The 22,737-nt window shown below is 47.6% G+C and overlaps 1 protein-coding gene and 2 non-coding genes across 5 annotated transcripts; all 3 read right to left on the bottom strand.

Annotated features, from left to right (window-relative positions):
- Positions 1 to 13,677: 13,677 nt before the first annotated feature.
- TRNAK-CUU (transfer RNA lysine (anticodon CUU)) lies at positions 13,678 to 13,750 on the bottom strand. Its single transcript has one exon. It is a non-coding gene; the product is annotated as a tRNA-Lys (tRNA).
- A 199-nt stretch (positions 13,751 to 13,949) lies between these two features.
- Positions 13,950 to 14,022, bottom strand: TRNAK-CUU (transfer RNA lysine (anticodon CUU)). The gene has a single exon. It is a non-coding gene; the product is annotated as a tRNA-Lys (tRNA).
- A 612-nt stretch (positions 14,023 to 14,634) lies between these two features.
- MTERF3 (mitochondrial transcription termination factor 3) lies at positions 14,635 to 22,691 on the bottom strand. Of its 3 annotated transcripts, none has more exons than XM_078866899.1 (8): positions 22,439 to 22,691; positions 20,892 to 21,324; positions 20,395 to 20,541; positions 18,892 to 19,081; positions 18,207 to 18,354; positions 17,105 to 17,176; positions 16,153 to 16,314; positions 14,635 to 15,093 (listed from the first exon to the last, which is right to left on the bottom strand). In XM_078866899.1, exons 2-8 carry the CDS (start codon positions 21,139 to 21,141, stop codon positions 14,899 to 14,901), a joined length of 1,164 nt encoding a protein of 387 aa, XP_078723025.1. In that variant the 5' UTR covers positions 21,142 to 21,324; positions 22,439 to 22,691; the 3' UTR covers positions 14,635 to 14,898. The 3 variants fall into 3 exon arrangements, with proteins under 3 accessions (XP_078723025.1, XP_078723024.1, XP_078723026.1); XM_078866898.1 differs by lacking the exon at positions 22,439 to 22,691 and adding an exon at positions 22,161 to 22,415; XM_078866900.1 differs by lacking the exon at positions 22,439 to 22,691 and adding an exon at positions 22,290 to 22,415.
- Positions 22,692 to 22,737: the final 46 nt, after the last annotated feature.

Below are 22,737 nucleotides of genomic sequence, written 5' to 3'. Positions count from 1 at the left end.
GACCGGGAGCCAAGAGCATCGAAATAACATCGCCGACAACAACAACAACAATTAGGGAGAAGGAGGAAGTAGAGGAGGAGGGGGACGAGGAAAACGAGGCGGAAGATGGAGAAAAGAGAGATCAACAGACAACGACACCACGGGATCGTAATGGCCAGCTCAACACCGAAACGAATCCTCTCACCAACTACAAAGTTGCTCGTCAGAACGGAAACTATCCGGCAGTCAATCATCTGGCGGCGAATTTTGCAAAACGGGGAAATAATCTGGAGGGGATTATTTCAGGTGGGAATTCTCCCAGGCGCTTCAATATTTGCCCCGAAGGCTTTCTGCGTCCCTTTGGGAATAATCTTGCTGGGAATTTTGCGATGGAGAATTCTAAGATGTGGACTTTTCCCATGGACGTTGCTCATCCTGTTAGGGATAATCCAGCAGGGAATCCTCTGGCTAGGAATTTTCCATTGGAACGTTGGCCTCATAGGCACTGCCCAGTAGAGTGTTGTACTGATCTCATCCATCCTCTGACCGGGAACCTTCGGATTGACTTTTGTCCGGTGAGAAAATTCCAACCTGGATTCTGCCCTTTTGATCATTTCCCAACGGCAAATTACAATCCTTATCGAAATTGTCCAATCAGGAATTATCCAGATGAATGTTGCCTTTGCGGAAATCATCCTACGGAGCCCCACAAGCTTTTCTTCAACTCTCCAATCGGGAATTTGCAAACGGAATTCCACACGTTTGGTAATTATCCACTAATGCCCCTCAATCAAGCCATGGGGAATAAATGTCCCATCGGAAATTATGTTCCGATTTCCACTCTGCTTACGGATGTAAACTCAACTCCACACGGCTGCCCAGTCACGGGAAAAACTCGTCCTCAAGAGACGGGAGATTCAGCCAGAAAACAAGGTCAAGAAATCCAGAACATCAAGCCAGACGAGTTGGGACCGACCAAGAATGGGACTGCTTCCGAAGGGACCTATTGGCCGCTCGAATCGGATGCACCATGTCCTGATCTGGAGCTTGGGTGGCCTAGCTCCCGGCACCTTAATGTGGATACCACCACGGTCCAGGTTCGATTTCAGCCCCCGCCTGGATCAGGACTCCCGTCCATCAAAGACGTGGTCCGGGACGGGATTTGTGGTGCTCAGAAGGTGAGTGTGTGTGTGTAAACGTGTGTGTGTGTGTAAACGTGTGTGTGTGTGTGTAAACGTGTATGTGTGTGTAAACGTGTGTGTGTGTAAACGTGTGTGTGTGTGTAAACGTGTGTGTGTGTGTAAACGTGTGTGTGTGTGTGTAAACGTGTATGTGTGTGTGTAAACGTGTATGTGTGTGTGTAAACGTGTGTGTGTGTAAACGTGTGTGTGTGTGTGTAAACGTGTGTGTGTGTAAACGTGTGTGTGTGTCATTGACGGGATCTGTGGTGCTCAGGTGAGTGAGTGTGTGTGTAAACGTGTGTGTGTGTAAACGTGTGTGTGTGTGTAAACGTGTGTGTGTGTAAACGTGTATGTGTGTGTGTCGTTGACGGGATTTGTGGTGCTCAGAAGGTGAGTGTGTGTGTGTGTAAACGTGTGTGTGTGTGTAAACGTGTGCGTGTGTGTGTGTAAACGTGTGCGTGTGTGTGTGTAAACGTGTGTGTGTGTCGTTGACGGGATCTGTGGTGCTCAGAAGGTGAGTGTGTGTGTGTGTAAACGTGTGTGTGTGTGTAAACGTGAGTGAGTGTGTGTGTAAACGTGTGTGTGTGTAAACGTGTATGTGTGTAAACGTGTGTGTGTGTGTATGTAAACGTGTATGTGTGTGTGTCGTTGACGGGATCTGTGGTGCTCAGAAGGTGAGTGTGTGTGTGTGTAAACGTGTGTGTGTGTGTAAACGTGTGTGTGTGTGTGTGTAAACGTGTGTGTGTGTCATTGACGGGATCTGTGGTGCTCAGAAGGTGAGTGTGTGTGTGTAAACGTGTGTGTGTGTAAACGTGTGTGTGTGTGTAAACGTGTGTGTGTGTCATTGACGGGATTTGTGGTGCTCAGAAGGTGAGTGTGTGTGTATGTAAACGTGTGTGTGTGTAAACGTGTGTGTGTGTGTAAACGTGTGTGTGTGTGTCGTTGACGGGATCTGTGGTGCTCAGAAGGTGAGTGTGAGTGTGTGTAAACGTGTGTGTGTGTAAACGTGAGTGAGTGTGTGTGTGTAAACGTGTGTGTGTGTCGTTGGGAGCGGTAATGTAGCGGTTAGTATTTTTGCGCTACGAAACCGGTAACCTAAGTTCGATTCCCGCTCACAGCCAACACCAGTGACGATTATCTGAACCGGTTCTGGGCCTCTCCTAGGTCGACTCGGCATCAAATGAGTACCTGGTGCGGTGTGTACACATCCCGACTAGGGAGACAAAGGCGGCCAGGCGTGGTGCTGGCCACCCACCCCCTCGTGTGCCGTGCCGGCCTTGATAGGTGCTCGCTAACAGCACTTGCCCCTACAGTTTGTCAAGGCTATTATGGGGGATCTTTGTTTTTGTTTGTGCAGCAGTTAGCGCACTTCACTACAAACCCGAGTTTGATTCCCACTCATGGCCAACACCAGTGACGATTATCTGAACCGATCCTGGGGCTACCCTAGGTCGACTCAAACTCAAATGTACCTGTTGTAGTATGTAAACATCGCCACTAGGGAGACAAAGGCGGCCTGGTATGGTTCTGGCCACCCACCCCTCGTGTGTTGCGTTGGCTTTCATAGGCGCTTGCTAACAGCACTTGCCCCAACAGTCTGTTTGTGTCTTTGCCACATACTTGTACACTCAATCTACAGCCATATACACATATACACAAACGCATGATTGTACATACAGACAACGTGCAAATGCATAATAACAACAACAACCGCCATTCGCCACTAACTCGCGGTGACGTCACCACGACGCTTGTGCCAGGCCATGTGCACCTTGAGGCCACGTGAAGTGTCGAACGCCCGCTGGCAGGAGGTCACGGGGCAGACCCAGCAGGTGCCACGGGTCGACTGACTGAGATGACCGAGATGACTGGCTGATGCACCACCTGTGCCCCCTACTGTGCCAACTTGCTGTGCTTTAGTCACCCGGCGCTCCGCTCGTTGTTGTGAGCGTCGCTCCTCCGCCCTCCGTTGTTGCTGGAGGGCGACTGCCTCGAACTGCCCAGTAGCGTCCTTCACGAGCACATGCGTACACTTGTACACACACACATGCACACACACACGCACATATACGGTACAGGAATTCCAGGTCTCGCTTGCAAAAGAGGTTATGAATGTCGGTGGTTAAATAAAGGCTGCTAAATTGAAGATAAACAGGTCCCTGCGGGGTGGGCTGGTAGGAACGAACAAATGAATGGCTATAATAAAATGAAATTGCGGGGGTACGATACGAAGGGAGAGTTTGAGGCCTAGTTCTAGGCTTTAGGCCTAGCTGTAGGCTTTAGGCCGCTGTGAGTTAATTTTGAATTTAAATGTTTTAATTAAAAACTATCTCAGGGAATTATAAGGGAATGTTACACTTGTTTAGCCAGGAAAGCCTCACTGAGTCTAAAGGTTTTTGTAGGGTCCTGCCAAGTGTTTGCAGTAGGGGGCGATGCTGCTACACCTAATCGGACATCGGACGGACGGACGATATAATCTATTGTAGGCTGGTTCACTTCGTTCCTACCAGTATAAGTCAGTATCCCACGTGCATGGTGGGATGCAAAGGCACAACATGTCTAATTCGCTTGCAGATAATTAAAGGGTTCCTCCTGTGAGTGGTGTGTCGGATTAGAGAGGTGAGATCATGTGTTATTTTCACTGAGGCCCTAATAGCTCTGTGTCAGGCTTAATTAGGAGTGTGTTATACATGTGATTAGAAGCTGTGTGGACATGCACTTTCATGGGTCGTGGGGGATATTTGACCGTAATCACATACTTCGACACTCTCACACACGTACCTGCACATTTAGACACCTGTGCACCAGAGGTCGCAAACGGGTTTTGATTCCTTACCCGTACCCGGCTGCACCAGGGTCGCAAATAGGTAACCGTACCCGGTTGGGTACGGGTAGCCATTCCCTACCCCAGGGGTCGGCAACCAAAATAACAAGAAGAGCCATTTCTTTCCAATTCGGTACAAAATTCAGTATTTCAAGAGCCGCAATGCATCTGAGTACATACTGTACATACGTACATATTGTCAAGAAGCGGCCCGTAAAGAGCCGCATGCGGCTCCGGAGCCGTAGGTTGCCGACCCCTGCCCTACCCGTACCCTACCCGAAATGAGTGACAAACGGCTACTCACCAGTGACTCACGGTCTACCCGTACCCGTACCCGGCCGCACCAGGGTCGTAAACGGCTACCCGTACCCGTACCCGGCCGGGTACGGGTAACCGGGTATCGGGTAGGGTACAGGTATCGGGTACCCGGTTGCAACCTCTGCTGTGTACTCACACACACATACATCTTCCCCACCACTCACTCACACAGGATGTCCCCCTTTATAGCCTGAGCAAACATTTGGGGCAATTGCTGTTAGCGAGCACCTATGAAGGCCGGAACGGCACATGAGGGGGTGGGTGGCCAGCACCACGTCCGGCCGCGTTTGTCTGCGCAGTGCTGATGTTAAACACCACACCTGTAACTCATTTAAGGCTGAGTCGACATGCCTCCCTACACATCACACACACACACTCGGAAAGGTGGATCAGCTGTAGAGCATTCGGAAGGTTGGGAGGGCGTTGACTAATCCCATTACCCCTTTGCGGCTAAAATAAGTACCACTTTCTTGGGAAGTCAGCAGTACTTGGATTATGGATAACCTTACCTCTGCGACATGAATATTAAACATACATCAGTGGCTCAGGGCTGTGTGCAGTTTGCACCAACACAATGCTCATATGATCTGGAAATAATTTGGACTTTTTTGACAGAAACACGTGTACACCGTCGCCACGCACACTTACACATCTTCACTCTCACACACACTCACACACCTATACGCTCACACACACACCTGCATACTTTGTACCCCACAAAAACAAAGATCCTCCATATAGCCTTAACAGACTGTTGAACCAAGTGCTGTTCCCAAGCGCTGTGTCCCCACGCACACTCTCACACGCCTCTACACTCAACCCTAAACACTTGGCCCCTCCACCCCACACACACACACCTGTACAAAGACAAAGATCCCCCGTGTAGCCTTAACAGACTGTAGGGGCCAGTGCTGTTAGCGAGCACCTATGAAGGTCGGAACGGTACACGAGGGGGTGGATGGCCAGCACCACGCCCGACCGCCTTTGTCTCCCCAGTGGCGATATTTACACACCGCACCAGGTACTCATTTGAGGCTGAGTCGACCTAGGGGAGGCCCGGGATCGGTTCAGATAATCGTCACTGCAGGTGTTGGCCATGAGCTGGAATCGCACCCGTGTTGCCGGGTTCATAGCGCAGCGCGCTAACCACTACACCACCGCTCCCCATTCACACACGCACGCACACCCTGGCCCGACGGCCCCCTGACCCTGACCCCGTGACCTGCAGCTGCTGGCCCTGGTCAGCCCGCGGCTCTGCGACCTCGACGTGCTGTGCGACCTGCTGGAGGCGGCGCGGTGGCGCGGGGTGAGCGTCTACCTGCTGCTGGGCGAGCACGGCTTCCCCGCCTTCTCCGCCGCCTGCCGCCAACTTGCCGTGGACCCCCTGCACTGCCACGTGAGGCCACGGCGCCCACCCCATGGTCGCAAGCAAGAGACAAAGAATCCCCCCGTGTAGCCCTAACAGTCTGTTCTGTTGGGGCCACGTGCTGTTGGCAAGCGACAGTTATGAAGGCTCGGAGGGGGGTGGGTGGCCAGCACCAAGCCTGGCCGCCTTTGTCTCCCAAGTGGTGATGTTTTACACATAGCACGATGTACAGTACTCGTTTGAGGTTGAGTCGACCTAGGAGAGGCCCAGGACAGGTTCAGATAATCGTCACTGGCATTGGCCGTGAGTGAGAATCGAACTCGAGTTCCCGGGTTCGTAGCGCAGCGCACTAACCAATGGCTTGGCACGTTCGAGCCAAGCCAGCCTGGCGGATTCACAGGATGGGTGGATTTCCACTGGCGCAATATGCTGAGCCGAACCGTGACCAAAACTGTGACACGCTGCTGGCCTCACAAGACATATGAATGTACCCCGAGGGCCATTCATGAAAAAAAAAACTAAAGTTGAAAAACGATAGAAATGGCCTTACGCTATGTTGCTTTTCATTATCAACTGCAGCTTTGCAAAAACACTCCATACCCGCGCTCACCTGCCTATTTATCTCATCAGATGATACATTCTTAAAAAATGAAGGTAAGGAACCAGTGTTCAGATCTGATGAGTTTTTTTCTCTTCTCCATCAGCAGAACCTGAACGTCCGGAAGCTGGCCACGCCGCGTTTCGTCGCCAAATCCGGCTCGTTTTTCTGCGGGAGACAGCAGCAGAGATTCCTGATCATCGACTGCGAGCACGTGGTCACTGGGACTTACGGGTGCGTTCCCTCTCCACGGGGTGATGCACTGCTCTGTGACAATTCCAAATGTATATTATATATATCATGACATGACGCCAATAAAACAATTGTAATAAAGTCTGGTAGGGTATGGAAAAAAATATGATTTGTTTTTATGTTTTCCTAATCCCTCTCAATGCATTGACCACCCTCCAGGTACACGTGGATGGACGGTCACGTGAATGCACACATGATCACAATTTTCTCTGGCCAAGTGGTCGTCGAGTTTGAGGAGCATTTCCAGGAGCTGTATGCCCAATCGCTGCCCTTGGAGCGAGACATCGTGGCCCACAACGAGACCCCACAGCCCGAGCGAGGGCCATCAAACCTGCAGAAACAGCGGCGTCACCTGCAGGATCAGAAACAAAGTCAGCAGCCGCAGCAGCAGCAGCAGCAAAAAGAGCAGCAGCTACAGCCGCAGCTACAGCAGCCACAGCAACAAGAGATCCAACAACATCTTCCACGGCGCTGCTGTGAGCTGAAGCCAAACATTGGCCCTGAGAGAAGCCACCTCAACATAGACCACCGACACGACATTGGGCGTCACGTCCAGCAGCCCCTCCGTGTGCCCGGTAACATATGCGAGCTGGGGGAAGTCTTGGATGGCTGCCTTCTCTCGGGCGTCTGTCCTCCGACGGGGCAGTGCATGAGCCACTTCCAGAGAGGCCCAATTCCCACCGACCAGTGTGATGTTCGTCAGGACCTTCAATGCCAACAACACCACCGCTGCAACCACCGCAACCACCACAACCTCCTCCACCTCCTCGACTGCCCTCAACGCACCGGTGCACAGATACATAAGCGAGCTCATCAACTGCAGGATGGTCTCCAGGAGTTGGAGCTGTGTGGGGTCCCGTGGAGCAGAAGGTGTCTCCAAGGACGGGCTCCGTTGGATCAGTGCTGTGGTGGTTTTTGCCGAGGAGTCCCAGCTAGACCGGAAGTGACGTGCGTGAGGTGGCGTGGTGGTGGTGGTGGTGGCGATGGGAGTTTGTCTGCTGGTAGCAATGATGAGTCTATCTACGAGGGCCTGTGGGACTCAGGATTTGATGACTAACAAGTGCTACTCTGCCAGGTCATCATCGTGATCTTGGTGGTGATAGTATGGCTAATGAACCTGAGTAAGCAAGATAATTTAGCTGTAACTGTGCGATATAACATGTTGTCCAGCGAACTCCTGCGATGAATGCAGTATAGGGACGCATAGAATTAGCATTTATCTAATGCTTGCATGCAATCGCATCTCAGAGTGCTTTAAAACCTGCAAATAATAGAACATATCAGCAGGGCCCTGGTGAGGAAAATATGATACAAACTTTAACAGCTAAGATTTGACCACTTCACTCCCATAGAAAAATAGAGCAATACAAACAAGCCTCATCCCATCTGATACCAATCCTTGTTTTTATCAAAAAATGGTACATTTCTAATGATGTCTCATCAGATAGACAACAATTGTTTTCTAATATTAAACCTTCGTCTCTTCCAATATAAAACCCCTCGCCTAATCCGACAGAACCGTTGTCTTATCTAACACAGAACCCGTGTCTTGTACAGCACAGAATCCTCAACTCATCTCATCTGATACAGAATCCGCACCCCACGCAGAACCCTCATCTCTCCATGTATAGAAACCTCAGCCATCTTCACTTGATCACAAGTCAAAAGTTACTTTCTCCCCGCGGTGTTGATCCAATGGGTGAAATTCCACATTACACTGGTCAACACACTTTTTCTGGCATAAGGTATTCCAACGGTTTTAAGGTAATTTTGGGGTGCTGATTCCAAATCTGGCACCGGTTTTTGTCTATCACATCAGGTGTTCAATAAAAACTGCAGAAGAAAAATATTAAATAAATGTGGATATCTACATAAAATGATATTATAAACACACTATCCTAAAAATACAGCACCATATTTTAACACTAAAGCAGTCACTGACTCGCAACAACTTGCAATTATAAGTGACAGAGTTAATTTCGGGTAAAATCAATGAAAATGGGGTATGCCAATAGCATAAAAATGAGATGTGATCGAGAAAATCTGAGATCAGATTTGGAATCAGCACCCTGAAATTAGTCTAAAACAGCTGCAAAAGTCCAGGCCAGAAAAAAAAGTTTTTTTTTGTTGACCAGTGTTATCATAACGTGGCCCAGTTTTGATATTAGGACAAACCGCTCTTGACACAACATAATAACGAATCCCAAGAGCACAAACTTTGTACAAAAAAATCCTTCAAGCTGCACACTCCACTGTTAGGCTCATTATTACTAGTTAAATTATCATGTACTGGTACCCGTGTCTTAGCCCAATGTTAAAATGTATGGACAGTAACTTCACTAGAACACTATAATGATGGGCCAACATATTTTTTAATTCCTTGGCATTTAACAATACTTCAAAATAGTGTAGGGCAGCCTAGGTTATGACCAACAATCCACATATACATGATATTAGATCTATAGGAGGTTTTTTTCCCGAGTTGTAGTGGAGGCTCACAAAGGAATACATATTTCATATTTTGTGAACATTTTGGTAATAAATAAGTTTCTACGTGTGTATGAAATTACGTGGGGGGATATGTGTTTTTTGTTGGCTTCCTTAATCTTTTACATTTCAACAATAATCGATTATTATATATTGCTGCTCTAAATAGGAATTGTGGTGGTTACCTCGTGACGCCGGTAATTGCTGGATGCAATTACCAGCGAAACGTCGTACTCAAATTGTAAATGTTGTGGTTTCACGCTTCAACACACCAGTGGGCTAAAGCAGTGAACTATTTGTCTTTTGTCAACGTGACATTTTTTTACTGATTGGCCGTGTCGGGTGGTGGAGGGTTACGACACATTTATAAATAACGCGATCTAAACCCAAAAACGTTGATTATGAATAATATTGGTCGCGAAAGCCTACGTGTTAAACTGACGAACCCTTCTACTGCTACGCATTCTGCCTGCTTCCACCTCCCTTACCACTACCCAAAGCAGCCGAACTCTGTGTCCAGTTAGTGGGAGGAGGAAGGGACAGGCATCGTCAAGATGCAGGGCCTAAAGAAGGGGCAGGGCCTAAGAAGGAAGGGCTGGGGTCTAAAGAGGAACGAGGCATGGCCTAAAGAGGAATGGCCAAGGTGCCTACAGAGTTCTTTCGGTAAAGTCACGTAGGTAAAAAATGAAATTAAAATTAATAAAAAATAAAACAATAAAATCACGACGTTTCGGAGGCAACACAAGTCTCACTTGATGCAGCAAATCTGGCTGTGACGGTCCCACCTGATGACGGAGACTTGTGTTGCCTCCGAAACGTTGTGATTTTATTGTTTTATTTTTATTAATTTTATTAAAATTTCTTACCTACGTGACTTTACCGAAAGAACTAAGAGTATGAATCCTTGCAGTCACGAAAGCTTCAAATCTAGAAGTGCCTACAGAGGTTGAACTTTCCCTGTTGATTTAAGGCGACAGAAACGTGCAGGAAGCAGCGTATAGATCCGCAGTTGTGGCCACAAGCCAATTAGTTAGATATGCTGTGTGGCTGGTTGCGTAATTTTTGGAATGTGCAATAGTTTTATAAGATCTTCACTCGATTTCGTGGACACACTTGAGCTAATCATGCTAAATTGTGATTATACACCACTGCTGCACTCAACATCAATGCTAGTTCAGTAAGTTACATAATTACATTCAACTTAAACAAATACATTAGCATTTTGTGCTGTCACTGAGAGGAAATGCATCTCGATACAGTGTACTGTAAATTTTGAGGCAAAATTCAGTTGTTCATCTTACGTAACAGTGACAAAATATGGCACATGTGGAAATGCTTTCTTTGAACTAATCAACACGAACTGTTTGAAGCCACTTTTAAGAGATTAAATAATTTAAAATACAAAATAAACCAATTACAGCAGCTAAACACGTATAATTCAATAGAAAGTACCTACAATAGTTTAATTAGAGTCGCTTAAATAGTGTTTTACACGCTTTCATTTAACTCTGTCTGTCTGTTGTTGTCGTTGTTGTATCCTCAAATCTTGTAACTCAATTTTAACTCACTTCCCAATGTGGTATCGACTGCAAACTTGGTATACTTATGTCATATACTGATAACAATACTATATTCTATCATAAAAAAATAAAAATATATTTTAAACATTCTTTTTTATATGTTCTGTTTTGGCTTGGGTCTAATTGTCCACCGTCAACTGACATTGGCTGTAATTGGACACGGCCCCTTACGTGATGGCAAGCTTCGGGGCCACCTCCTGGAGTCGTGGAATTATTTCATGACTAGTACATTCGCATAAAAGTGTATTTTTAAAAAGTTTTTAAAAATATTACTTATTTGATATTTCTGGTAACTGCTTCATAAGAACCGGTAAAAAAACGGTTAGCAGTTTACCACACACACACAGAAACGTCAAGCAATAAATATTTTTGCTGACTAAACTTGTTTGGTGAACTGAGACACGAAATTGCGTGACCTGTTGGCAGCACAATGGACTTGCAATCCAGAAGTGGTCGGTTCGATTTGACCTCCAGGCGCGGAAGTAAAAAATTAACCCGTAAAAACAAAGTTTTTCATTATAAATCCTTTATATGCGTGGCGGCTAGAGTCCTCTCGTCCTCTGGCTTGAGATGGCTGCCACCTATGGGTCAGATGATTGCATTGCACCATTAAGCAATTGGTAATTAAATATAATATTTTTGTCCTAAAAAGTGTAAAATTTTGGAAAAAAATGTTCACGAACATTAATTGTCACGCACAACGAGTCTGTGTGGAAAATGTCAGCTCGATTGAATCACGGGAAGTGGGTTAAAAAACGACCGAAAGATTTGCACGGTCCTAAGCAAGCAAGCGAACTTAATATAAAGGATTTAAAAAAGACAATGGCTCAACTTTCCACCTTCACTTCGCCCCCCTCCTTGTTCCCCACCTGTCCACCCCAGTCGTATACATTGGGGGACAACCACACTTAGTCCATCGGTAGGTAGGTTGAGGGGGGGGGGTAAGTTGTGGGGTTACTTCCACATCTCCCAAGTCGTAAATTGGTCAGCGTGGAAGAGTAGGCCAAATGCCCCTCGACAGCTCCTTCTAGTGAGAGGCCCTTTCCGCCAGCGGTGGATTGGAGCAAGCAGTTGCCTCTTCCGCCGTCAGAGACGAGGGCATGAATCGCTTACTTCCCCACTGGAAACGAGCACGGTATCGGTTTCTTTGACCCTCGAAACCGGTAACCGATTCCAAAAACGGTTACCGGTTTCGCCGATTGTCGTGTCGTTGAACAACCATGAATTTTGAAAACCGAAATGTCACGCACGTGTCTCGACGTTGACCCACTCCGCACACCGTGCGGTTTGCGTTGGGGGTGTTCTTCATTTGACCATACTTCACCACGCTGGTCTGTGCGGGGTGGTGAAGGCCGGGGGGGGGGGTATCAACGTGGGAGCGGTACAGTACAACAATGGGGGTGTCGTCTGTTGCCCGTTGTCACCGTAGCTCAATAAACGTGACGTTGTGACTATAAATCTCGCATTTATTACGCAATTTCATTGTGGTGTCGTTTAATTCTGCTGTAGGTAAACGGCGCCCACCAAGCTTAAAAGGAAGCCAAACTCAACACATTCGCCAATAACACCGTGTGGTGTGGTTTTATAAGGAACAACAAATACGTAACAGGCGACGTTTCGGGCAACGACCCTTCGTCTTGTGCTACGAAGAGGGAGGCCACCGCCCGAAACGTCGCCTATTGTGTTTTTATTTTTCGATTTAAAGCTTTCGTGACTGCAGGGATCGATCTTCTTGGTTCTTTCGGTAAAGTCACGTAGAAGGGAAATAATAAAATAATAAACATTAAACATAATAAAATAAGGCCCCCACACGCATAGTTATTGTCGCTTTTTCTTTACTTCAACAATATGTGGGCCAACGTTGGGCCAACGTTGGCATGTGGTTGAAATCAACGTTGGCCCAACGTTCCACGTTTACTTTTTTAAAATATATAATTTAGTTTTTTATCAGGAATGTATTTAGTGATTTGTTTACCTTTTGGCTATTCAATTGCACTCCTGCCGTGTTTTTGTACCGTTTGTTGTTAAATTTCGATTTGTTGTTGTAACGCTTGACAGCTCATCGGATTCCTGCAGTGTAAATCAATATTCTGATCGGTTACAAACAAAGGCCCTCTCTTTACAATACGGGTCCCACGTATACGTATATTCTACGTGAATAGACGGATGGATAGACTGTACACGGAGACGTATTGTTTGCTTATTTTATACTTTTAGGTTTTTTCGGTAAAGTCACGTAGGTGAAAATAAAAATAATAGAAATAATAATAGAATGATGACGGAGACTTGTGTTGCCTCCGAAACGTCGTGATTTATACATAGATTTATATTATTTATTATTTATTTTTACCTACGTGACTTTACCGAAAGCTTCAAATATAGAAATGCTTATTTTAGTTTATTACACTGGTTAACAAAAAAAAGTTTTTTTCTGGCCTGGACTTTTGCAGCTGTTTTCGACTAATTTCAGGGTGCTGATTCCAAATCTGATCTCAGATTTGCTCTATCACATCTCATTTTATGCTATCGGCATACCCCATTTTCATTGATTTTACCCGAAATTAACTCCGTCACTTATGATTGCAAGTTGTTGCGAGTCAGTGACTGCTTTAGTGTTAAAATATGGTGCTGTATTTTTAGGATAGTGTGTTTTTACTATCATTTTATGTAGATATCCACATTTATTTAATATTTTTCTTCTGCAGTTTTTATTGAAAATGCAATATTTGATATCTCAAAAACCTGATGTGATAGACAAAAACTGATGCCAGATTTGGAATCAGCACCCCAAACTTACCTTAAAACCGTTGGAATACCTTATGCCAGAAACAAGTGTGTTGACCAGTGTTATTTTAGATTATCTGCGGACAGATGCAGCGCCCCCTGACGGCCGATACGCGCACCAACCGCCCCACACATTTTTGCGCCTAAAACTGCAGCCGTTGTTACGAGCTTATATGGTTCACAACATGACTTGTTTTGGTTTATATATTTTTTTAAACGTTGCTTATTGTTGCCATCTTCACGCGGGGTTTTAAGAGATGCGAAGGTTGTTAGTATATTGTTATTGAAAATTATTAAAAAGATATTCGCGCCCAACGTGGGGCTCGAACCCACGACCCTGAGATTAAGAGTCTCATGCTCTACCGACTGAGCTAGCCGGGCACTGGGTACTCAGCTCACCAATTCCCCATGTGTGCCTACTCACGTTGACTCGTTAAACAAAATATCGAGAATGAAATAGAATTGGCTTTTATCATTTTTCTTGAAGAGTGTAGTAAGCAAAATGGAGAATCGTGAGGTTTATTTTTTTATTTTTTTAGAGAGCGAGGATTTTTATTGAAAATTATTAAAAAGATATTCGCGCCCAACGTGGGGCTCGAACCCACGACCCTGAGATTAAGAGTCTCATGCTCTACCGACTGAGCTAGCCGGGCACTGGCTGAGCGAGATGTTTAATCGCTATTAGTACCTCGCCAATGTCAACACTCCAAATCCAAAACCGCGATATTTAAAGATCTCCTATATATTCTAGATTTGAAGCTTAGACTTAGGGGCCGTCCATAAATGACGTCATGCGATTTTGGACGATTTTTTACCCCCCCCCCTTCGTCACACGGCGTCACAAAAACTCACTCCCCTCAAATATGACGTCACAAAGCTCTGCCCCTCCCTCCCCAAAAAATAAAACTTGCTTCAAATCGCTTTAAACTATTGTCATTGTAGTGCGTATTTAATGTGGCGCTGCACTCTGATGTTGTATGAGAAAACATTTATTTAAAAAGCCTATTTAATTAAGTAGAACGTGTCGTCTATATTTATTTAAAGTTGCGCATTTTGATGTGACGTCACATTTCTAAACCCACCCCCCCTCGTCACACATCGTCACAAATGTCTGACCCCCCCCCCTAGGTGCGTGACGTCATTTATGGACGGCCCCTATCGTCAAACAAACCCCATTACAAAAACCGCATAAGGAGGCATTCATTCGTGGCTGATGACGGCAATGACTTTGAAGAGTGATAAGAACAAGGCCATTTAAAAAAAGCAAGTAGATTTTTTATTGAATGATACCGCCAACAAAGTCCCATGGCTACGATTGCCAAAAAGGGTCCAACAGATATATAATTTTTCCATTTAAAGCTTTCGTGACTGCAGGGATTTGTCTTCTTGGTTCTTTCGTTAAAGTCACGTAAAAGGGAAATAATAAAATAATAAAAATAAAACATAATAAAATAATTCTCACGACGTTTCGGACGGCTGCTTGCGTTGTGGCCGATATATAATTCTTTGTTTATATATATATTTCACGACTACAGTGTCTTTCGGAAGTCGTTGAATTCTTCTGGGGATGACCTCGCGACCTCCAGGCAGAAGACGTCGTCAGAGGTGGTGGCTAGCCGGTCCAGGGGGACATACAGGGGTTGCAAAGGGTCATACTGTGCCAGGCCCAGGTGCTCCAGGTAGCAGTGCCGCTCCCTCATGGCAATCGTCTTCGCGTTGAATACCTGCCGGGGTCCAGGGCACAGAAAGTAAGCTCTCGATTTCGTCGTCAAGTCGGGCAGGATCACCATTGTAGTACGATCCTCTATCCAGTGAACGTGCCAACACTGCTCACACCGTTCCATGTTTACTGGGGAAATGTCACGAGAGAAAACTAATCACAAGTATAAAAGTTCATAAGGGTGTCGAAGTGAGACTGGAGCTCTCAGTGAACTCACTGTAGAGTCTAAAATCCCATGTACCTACTGCCACCTGTACCTCTTTATATGGACCCATTCCTTCCTATCCTTTGCCAAATTTTCATTTTAAAATACCATTGGGTTTTGCAAATAAATAGTCTACATACAATTTACAATTTTCCAGGGCAGTAATATTTAATATCGAGTCAGCCAGTAATATAAGCAATGATCAGCAATTCCCTGCCCTTGCCTACCTCTGCAGATGCAAGCTGAATTGTGTGTACCCCTGCCACCACCTTCCTACCCCAGCCAATTTCTCCCTATCACACACAACCTGCCTACCCTTGCTGCCCCTCCCCTACCCATAGTTCTACCAATCCCTGCATGCTCCTGCCTACTAGATTACTCAATTGGGATTACACAGAGCAACCATTGCCCTCTGCCGACGACAGACCAGCTCACGTTTGCAAAAGAGACTAATCCTGGTCTCTTGAGTTCTCACCTGGTAAAACAAAAGAAACTTCAAACTACCTCTACCCAATTCTAGATTTGAAGCTTTCGTGACTGCAAGGATTCATATTCTTAGGTTTTTTCGGTAAAGTCACGTAGGTAAAAAATTAAAATTAATAAAAGTAAAATAAAATAAAAAAATAAAAATCACGACGTTTCGGAGGCAACACAAGCTTCCGTTCCACCTGAAGACGGAAGCTTGTGTTGCCTCCGAAACGTCGTGATTTATTTATTTAGTTTACTTTTATTAATTTAAATTTTTTACCTACGTGACTTTACCGAAAAAACCTAAGAATATACCTCTACCCAACTCTTTCTTCCCACTTCTGACCCCACGCCAACCCCATGCCGAACCCGTGCCGACCCCGTGCCGACCTGCGGGAACTGAACGAGCATGTGCTGGGGGAGGCCCATAGTGCCATGCACGAGCGTGAAGACATCCAGGAGCTTCCTCTTGCTCAGCACCAGCAGCTTGGGCACCTTGAGCAGCATGTGCTGCACCTCGTTGGGCCGGAAGCCCAGCTCCAGCTGCAGGACCTGTATGGAGAGGGCGCGGGTGTAGGAGTGTGGGGAGGAGGGGGCAACATAACAACACAGATAGCACTACCGCCCCCCCATCGTTTTAGATGAAGTCGGTGGCTCAGAGGTCAAGAACGCTGGGCCGTGTTGAAACCAAATCAACCATGAATGTGCTCAGCCTTATTAGATATCGGAAGCTAAGCAGGGCTGAATCCGGATAGCCCTTGAGTGGGTCACCACCATGCTATAAAAAAGGTTGTTTTAGACTGCCAGGCTACTTTGTTGCCAGCAGAGGATAATGCAAAAAAAATCTATTGTAGTACTGTGCTAACACATTCCTGCGGAGGGAGCTGGTAGGAACGTTGGGTTGCTCGGTCAATGGCCAGGGTCAACGGCGACGTGGTGTATTCCGCAAATATGCCCGACTGTGAGGGCGGGCACATGCCGGCGTGAGTAGGTTAAATGTTGAGTTTTATAAGGGCACCACGGGGTGACCAGCCCCTCCCTCCCCACCCACCCTGCCCCACCCCTCCCACCCCCCACCCAGCCCCACCCTCCCCACACAGCCCCTCCCCACCCTTCCCTCCCCACCCAGCCCCTCCCCACCCTCCCCACCCAGCCCCTCCCCACCCTCCCCTCTCCACCCAGCCCCACCCCTCCCATTTTTGGATGCACGACGGACGGACGGACACAATAATCCCCTGTGGGCTGGTGGAACCAGGTGGTTCCTACCAGTATAAGCTCCTGCATATATGCTCCCTAACTTCATTTGTGAGTCTCTCTATCTCACTTTCTGACTGCTCTTCACCTTCAGGTTCTCCTTAACGGGCTCCAGGCTGCGAGTCAGAAGTTTGGGCATCCGTATCATCAGCTCTCGTACCTGCATCCAGTACACAGAAGCAGCAGCAGCAGCAGCCAATGATTAAAAAAAACAAGTAGCAGTGCGATTATTATTTCTATTATTTAGTTTTTATCCACAATTACATGCGATTGTGCCATCACGTAAGGTGAAGTATAAATTCGCATCTCTCAGCTGCGCAACCCATCACATTAGAGAACAGAGATCTTTGGAAGCGGACACCACATTAAAGATGACCTGTGGTGCACACAGTAGGGGATAAGCATTTTCCCACCTATCCTGCCACTGAAAGTAATGTTCATTCAATGACAGTGGGACACTAAGCAAATAAAATGCAAAATCAAAGCAAAATGCGAGTCTCGGGTAGATCAGCCATGCTCTTATAAAGGCAAAGTTTCCCCATACAGCCTTAGCACACTCCACCGCCTTTCGTCTCCCAATTGCTGATGTTTACACACCATACCAGGTACTCATTTGAGGCTGGGTCGACCTAGAAGATGCCTAAAACGGATTCAAATATTCAGCACTGTTATTGCTTGTGAGCAGGGATTGAACTCGTGTCGTCGTGTTTCTAGCGCGGTGCGCTAACAACTGCGCCACCATTGGAACCTCATTTGCCAGTAAAAATGATAATTGGTTTTTTACCCTTCTATCTGGCAACAAAACTGACACCTTTTTATAAGGAGTCATGTTTGCATAGACCACAATACCTGCAGTCATAATGCAAACAAAAAACACAACTCTGATAATGTGCACTGTCCTTGAAGTTGATTGGTCCACACCCGAGACAGCTTTCCTTAGAGCCTAGTCTCACATGGGTTGGACCAGATGACGCCAAAAGGCGCACAACTCAAAGACAATGCACCATCAGAGTTGTGTTTTTTTTTGCATTATGACTGCAGGTATTGTGGTCTATGCAAACATGACTCCTTGTAAAAAGGTGTCAGTTTTGTTGCCAGATAGAAGGGTAAAAAACCAATTATCAACTGCGCCACCATTCCCCACTCAAACACATACACGCAAGTACACACACGTGCAGACACATACATACGTGCTTGGCGTTGAGCCCCAGCTCGCTTTGGTAGAAGCCGAGGCGGTTGTCAAGACGTTCGATGCTGAAGTTGAGCAGGAACGGCGCTCCCCGCACCATCTTGGCCACCGCGTCCCTGCCGAACCCACGCGACTCCAGGTAGTGAACCCTGCGGTGACACACATGCAGCACGCCACACCAGCTCCAGCATCGTCATTAATGATCTAATATCAGGGTGTCTTCATAGGTAGAGATATCCTGAAGCCGATATCAGTAATGGGTCCGAAAGGTTGACCACCTGAGATCAGTCCATGTGCATGAGTGTAATTGATGATAGCACCACTGGACCGGGAGAGATGGCCATGGTTTGGGGAGGTCTTAATCCAGCAGAGGATAGACAACAGCTGATGATCGTGATTAAGAAGCTATGTAATTGTGATTTGAGAAGAAATTATGTACAGAATGGAGGTTATCATGTTTAATACTGTACGGTAGTGTTTTCCAGATTTTGCCACTAGATGGCAGATGGCATCACTACCATGGCTTGCCTGGATCCCACGTATACTGGGGAGACAAAGGTGGCCAGCTGTGTTGCTAGACTAACAACCCCCTCGTGCACCATGCCGGCCTTCATAGCCGACACTCACTCACAGCACTTGTCCCAAATTCCTGTGTAGGCTACACGGGGAATCGTTGTCTTTGCCACCTGGCTTGCAGGTTGGAGATGTCCTGGGTGAGCATGAAGGGGTTGGTGGTGAGGAAGGGCCCCAGATCCTGGTCCTGCAGCCCCACGTCGCGCAGGAAGAGCAGCCGCTCTTGCACGTCACTCTCAAAGTCGAGGCGAAGCAGCATGCTCGCCGCTCCACGTAGGCGTTCCACCTTCCACAGCTCCACCCCTAGCACGGCCATGGGGAGACAGGGGAGAGACAGAGGGAGGCAGAGGATTAGAGGCAGACAGACAGAGAGCCAGAGAGATCGTGAAAGAGGAAGACAGAAAGATGGAAGACCAAAGTGGAAGAAAGGCAGATGGGGAGAGGAAGAGAGTGAGAGACACTTGTGCAGATGAGACAAGAGACAATGAAGGGAGTGACAGAGGGAGGCAGAGGATTAGAGGCAGACAGACAGAGAGCCAGAGAGATCGTGAAAGAGGAAGACAGAAAGATGGAAGACCAAAGTGAAAGAAAGGCAGATGGGGAGAGGAAGAGAGTGAGAGACACTTATGCAGATGAGACAAGAGACAATGAAGGGAGTGAGGAAGAGAGGAACTGACATGGAGCGATGAGAGAGACATGGAGCGATGGGGAGACGCAAAGCAAAGGACATTGAGCAGACACCAGCAATATATATATTGTGTGTGACAGTGTCAATTTGGACAAAGTGAAGAGAGAGGGAGAGTAGAGATTGCAGGCCATTCATTTTCCAAACATTTGGGTTAATTCATGACAACAACTGCAGATATGGCTGTGAAAGGGAGACAGTGCTCTATCTCCAAGTAAGTCACTTGCACAAAGAGACAGCAGCAAGGCTGGGCGATAAGGGAAGCTGGGGTGCAACAGAGGTCGCAACTGGGTACCCGATACCCGTACCCTACCCGATACCCGGCTACCCGGCCGGGTACGGGTACGGGTAGCCGTTTGCGACCCTGGTGCGGCCGGGTACGGGTACGGGTAGACCGTGAGTCACTGGTGAGTAGCCGTTTGTCACTCATTTCGGGTAGGGTACGGGTAGGGAACGGCTACCCGTACCCGGCCGGGTACGGGTCGCCATTTGCGACCCTGGTGCGGACGGGTACGGGTAAGGAATAAAAACCCGTTTGCGACCTCTGGGGTGCAGACAGCTGTGGGGTCAGTGTCCGCTGTGGGGTCAGTGTCCGCTGTGGGGTCAGTGTCCGCTGTGGGGTCAGTGTCCGCTGTGGGGTCAGTGTCCGCTGTGGGGTCAGTGTCAGCTGTGGGGTCAGTGTCCGCTGTGGGGTCAGTGTCAGCTGTGGGGTCAGTGTCCGCTGTGGGGTCAGTGTCCGCTGTGGGGTCAGTGTCCGCTGTGGGGGTCAGTGTCAGCTGTGGGGTCAGTGTCCGCTGTGGGGTCAGTGTCAGCTGTGGGGTCAGTGTCCGCTGTGGGGTCAGTGTCCGCTGTGGGGTCAGTGTCCGCTGTGGGGTCAGTGTCCGCTGTGGGGTCAGTGTCCGCTGTGGCGTTCGTGCCTTCATGGTCTCACCGAGCATCACGAGCCGGCGCAGCGTGTGCGAGCGTTCGGCGTACGCAGAGAGGCGGTCGGCCCTTGGAGGCAAGGGTCGCGATACCTCCAGGCTCAGCGCCTCCTCCTCCGTCAGTTCGTCCAGTGCTCCCGCCTCGTCGACCTCGTCTGGAACATGCGCACACACGTGGCTTGTAGTTCCGCGACACCGCCAACATCCCGTCTGGATACCGCTGAGCGTTTGATCTCTTTTTAATTCTTTAAAACTACGGTTGAAACCATTAATGCACTTGCTCTGTACATTTGTCTTTAATGGGGGGGTGGTGGGGGGAGGACGTCAGGATATACATTTGAATGTATGGTGTGTTGCTATTAGGGATTTATCCTAGAGAAAACCTGGCTAAATCAAAAGGTTGCACAAACCTTGGCGATAAAAACACTGCGTGAAATCAATAAGGATTATCGGCCAAGGTGTACACACATACCTTCCTTATTCCATGCCAAACAAGTAAACTCACCAAGCGAAGGGAGGCCTTTAGCGGCTTCTGAAATATCCAAAACTTCAAGTTTGCGTACGACAGGTATTTCTAAACTAGTCAAAGGCAGGATAGGTCCCGCTAGCTGCCCGGCAGTGGCAGTGTCAGTGTCCTGTAGCATCCGCCGTTGCTGCTGGTCGTCTGTGAGCGAGTGGGATAATCTTGCGCCGTTCCACTTCACGATCGCGCCAAGTCGACCGGACACGCGGCACAAGCATCGTGCGGCCGCCATCCCGGATGATATTTTTTTGATTTTGGTCCTGTGGGTGTGCACTTGTTTTCCTACCCCCCTCCCCCCCCCCCCCAAGACGGTCTTGCCACCGGTTGGACGAAGATGGGTGGTGAGATGAGGTCCGGAGAGCACGAATGGCTCACTTTGTGGTGACGATGAAATCCAAGCTTGATTCTGTAAGACCTGCAACAAAGTAATTATTTACGTGATGTGAAATCATTTCTAAAATTCGTCTTGTGCTGTCCCTACTGTGGTATGCATTTTGAAAAATGTAAAATCCATGTAATCAAAAAATGTAAAAATCGTCCTCACCACTACTCTGGAGCAAGAATCTACAGTGGTGGTGCGGGATATGGTTTATTAATCAGTTGTCATCTGACACAAACCCTGGCCTCATCTGATACAGAACCTTCATCCAATACATAATTGTCGTCTCATCCAAGTGCATTCGTTTGACTCCACAGTTGTTGCAAACTTTACTCAAGCATCATATTCAAAAACTGTCCCTATGGTGGACATATTGCCAATGGTGGAAACTCCGCATTCATAGGAAGGGACAAGTCTCTCCAGCTGACACCCATCTGTTCACTTCAACGCAGGCTGTATTCATTTTAACGAACGTGGAGCTATTAAGACGATGAACCATTGATGACTGGGCGAATTTGACCCTGATCAGGCAATTAACTTATCTCCTGTCAGTGACATCAAAGGGACCGCCAGTAGGCAATACTACTGAACGCCAAGTGTCCGAAGAGATCTATGAGCCTTGGGTATTAACACAGAAATCCCGAGCTCTGAAAACTCAACATTCCCACGATGAAAACATTAGGACCACCGATGACTTTTCCACAAAGTGTTACCGAGTGTATCGACCTCCCCGGATAAGATGAAAGCCAGCGACGAGGTGAGACATCTGGACATCTGTCAAAAAGAGCTTTGCAGCTCATCGGATTTCTCCAGTATAAACACATTCTGACAGCATTCAAATACACACAGTGGGCATATACAAGGGCGCTCACCTGATTGGAAACGTATTATCTCCCGAGCGTCGGCACGTTAAATAGTGACATTAATGAGACGGTCTCAATAATATCAATTATATAATACAAGGCCGCTAGATAAATCGCGACTGCACGAACGCCTCTCACTTTGTGTTGCGTTGCGGCGTTTAAAGGGCCCAACGCGCGCGCGTGACCTCCCCGACAAACGCACGTGTCACGCGCGCGCGCGCGCGCTCCCCACGACTACGGCGAGCGGCGCGGCCCAAATCTCACTCCGAACGCAAACGCGAATTCACCTTTAATTGCCCATGAGCCCAGCCCGTTATCGATTGATGCGGATGGTAAGGGTTGGTGGATCACGGAGAGAATTGTTTTTGTTTTGTTGTACACGGGGATGCTCAGCGCAATCGGAAGGTTGCGAGTTCAAACCCTGCGTCGTGGAGTCGTCCCTAATCCCATAATCTTTCTGTTGTCGAAACAATTATTGCCAATAGCAACGCTTCGTGTGGGAGTGAACCAGTGGGTTGTCCTATATATATACCCGCCACCCCCCGCCACAGTAACGTAGAATTTCCACCACTGTCTCTGTCAACTG

The sequence above is a fragment of the Lampetra fluviatilis genome, chromosome 23, assembly GCF_964198595.1.
Source record: "Lampetra fluviatilis chromosome 23, kcLamFluv1.1, whole genome shotgun sequence".
Taxonomy (NCBI): domain Eukaryota; kingdom Metazoa; phylum Chordata; class Hyperoartia; order Petromyzontiformes; family Petromyzontidae; genus Lampetra; species Lampetra fluviatilis.
Note: the sequence above shows the minus strand (reverse complement) of the source record. Positions and strands in the feature narration are given on the sequence as shown.

Coding starts and splice junctions, on each gene's coding strand:
- MTERF3 (XM_078866899.1), bottom strand. CDS start 21,141: ATGGCGGCCGCACGATGCTTGTGCCGCGTGTCCGGTCGACTTGGCGCG. Junction 20,542..20,891: donor TAAAGGCCTCCCTTCGCTTG/GTGAGTTTACTT, acceptor CGCATGTTCCAG/ACGAGGTCGACGAGGCGGGA. Junction 15,094..16,152: donor TGCTCGTTCAGTTCCCGCAG/GTCGGCACGGGG, acceptor GGACCCCGGCAG/GTATTCAACGCGAAGACGAT.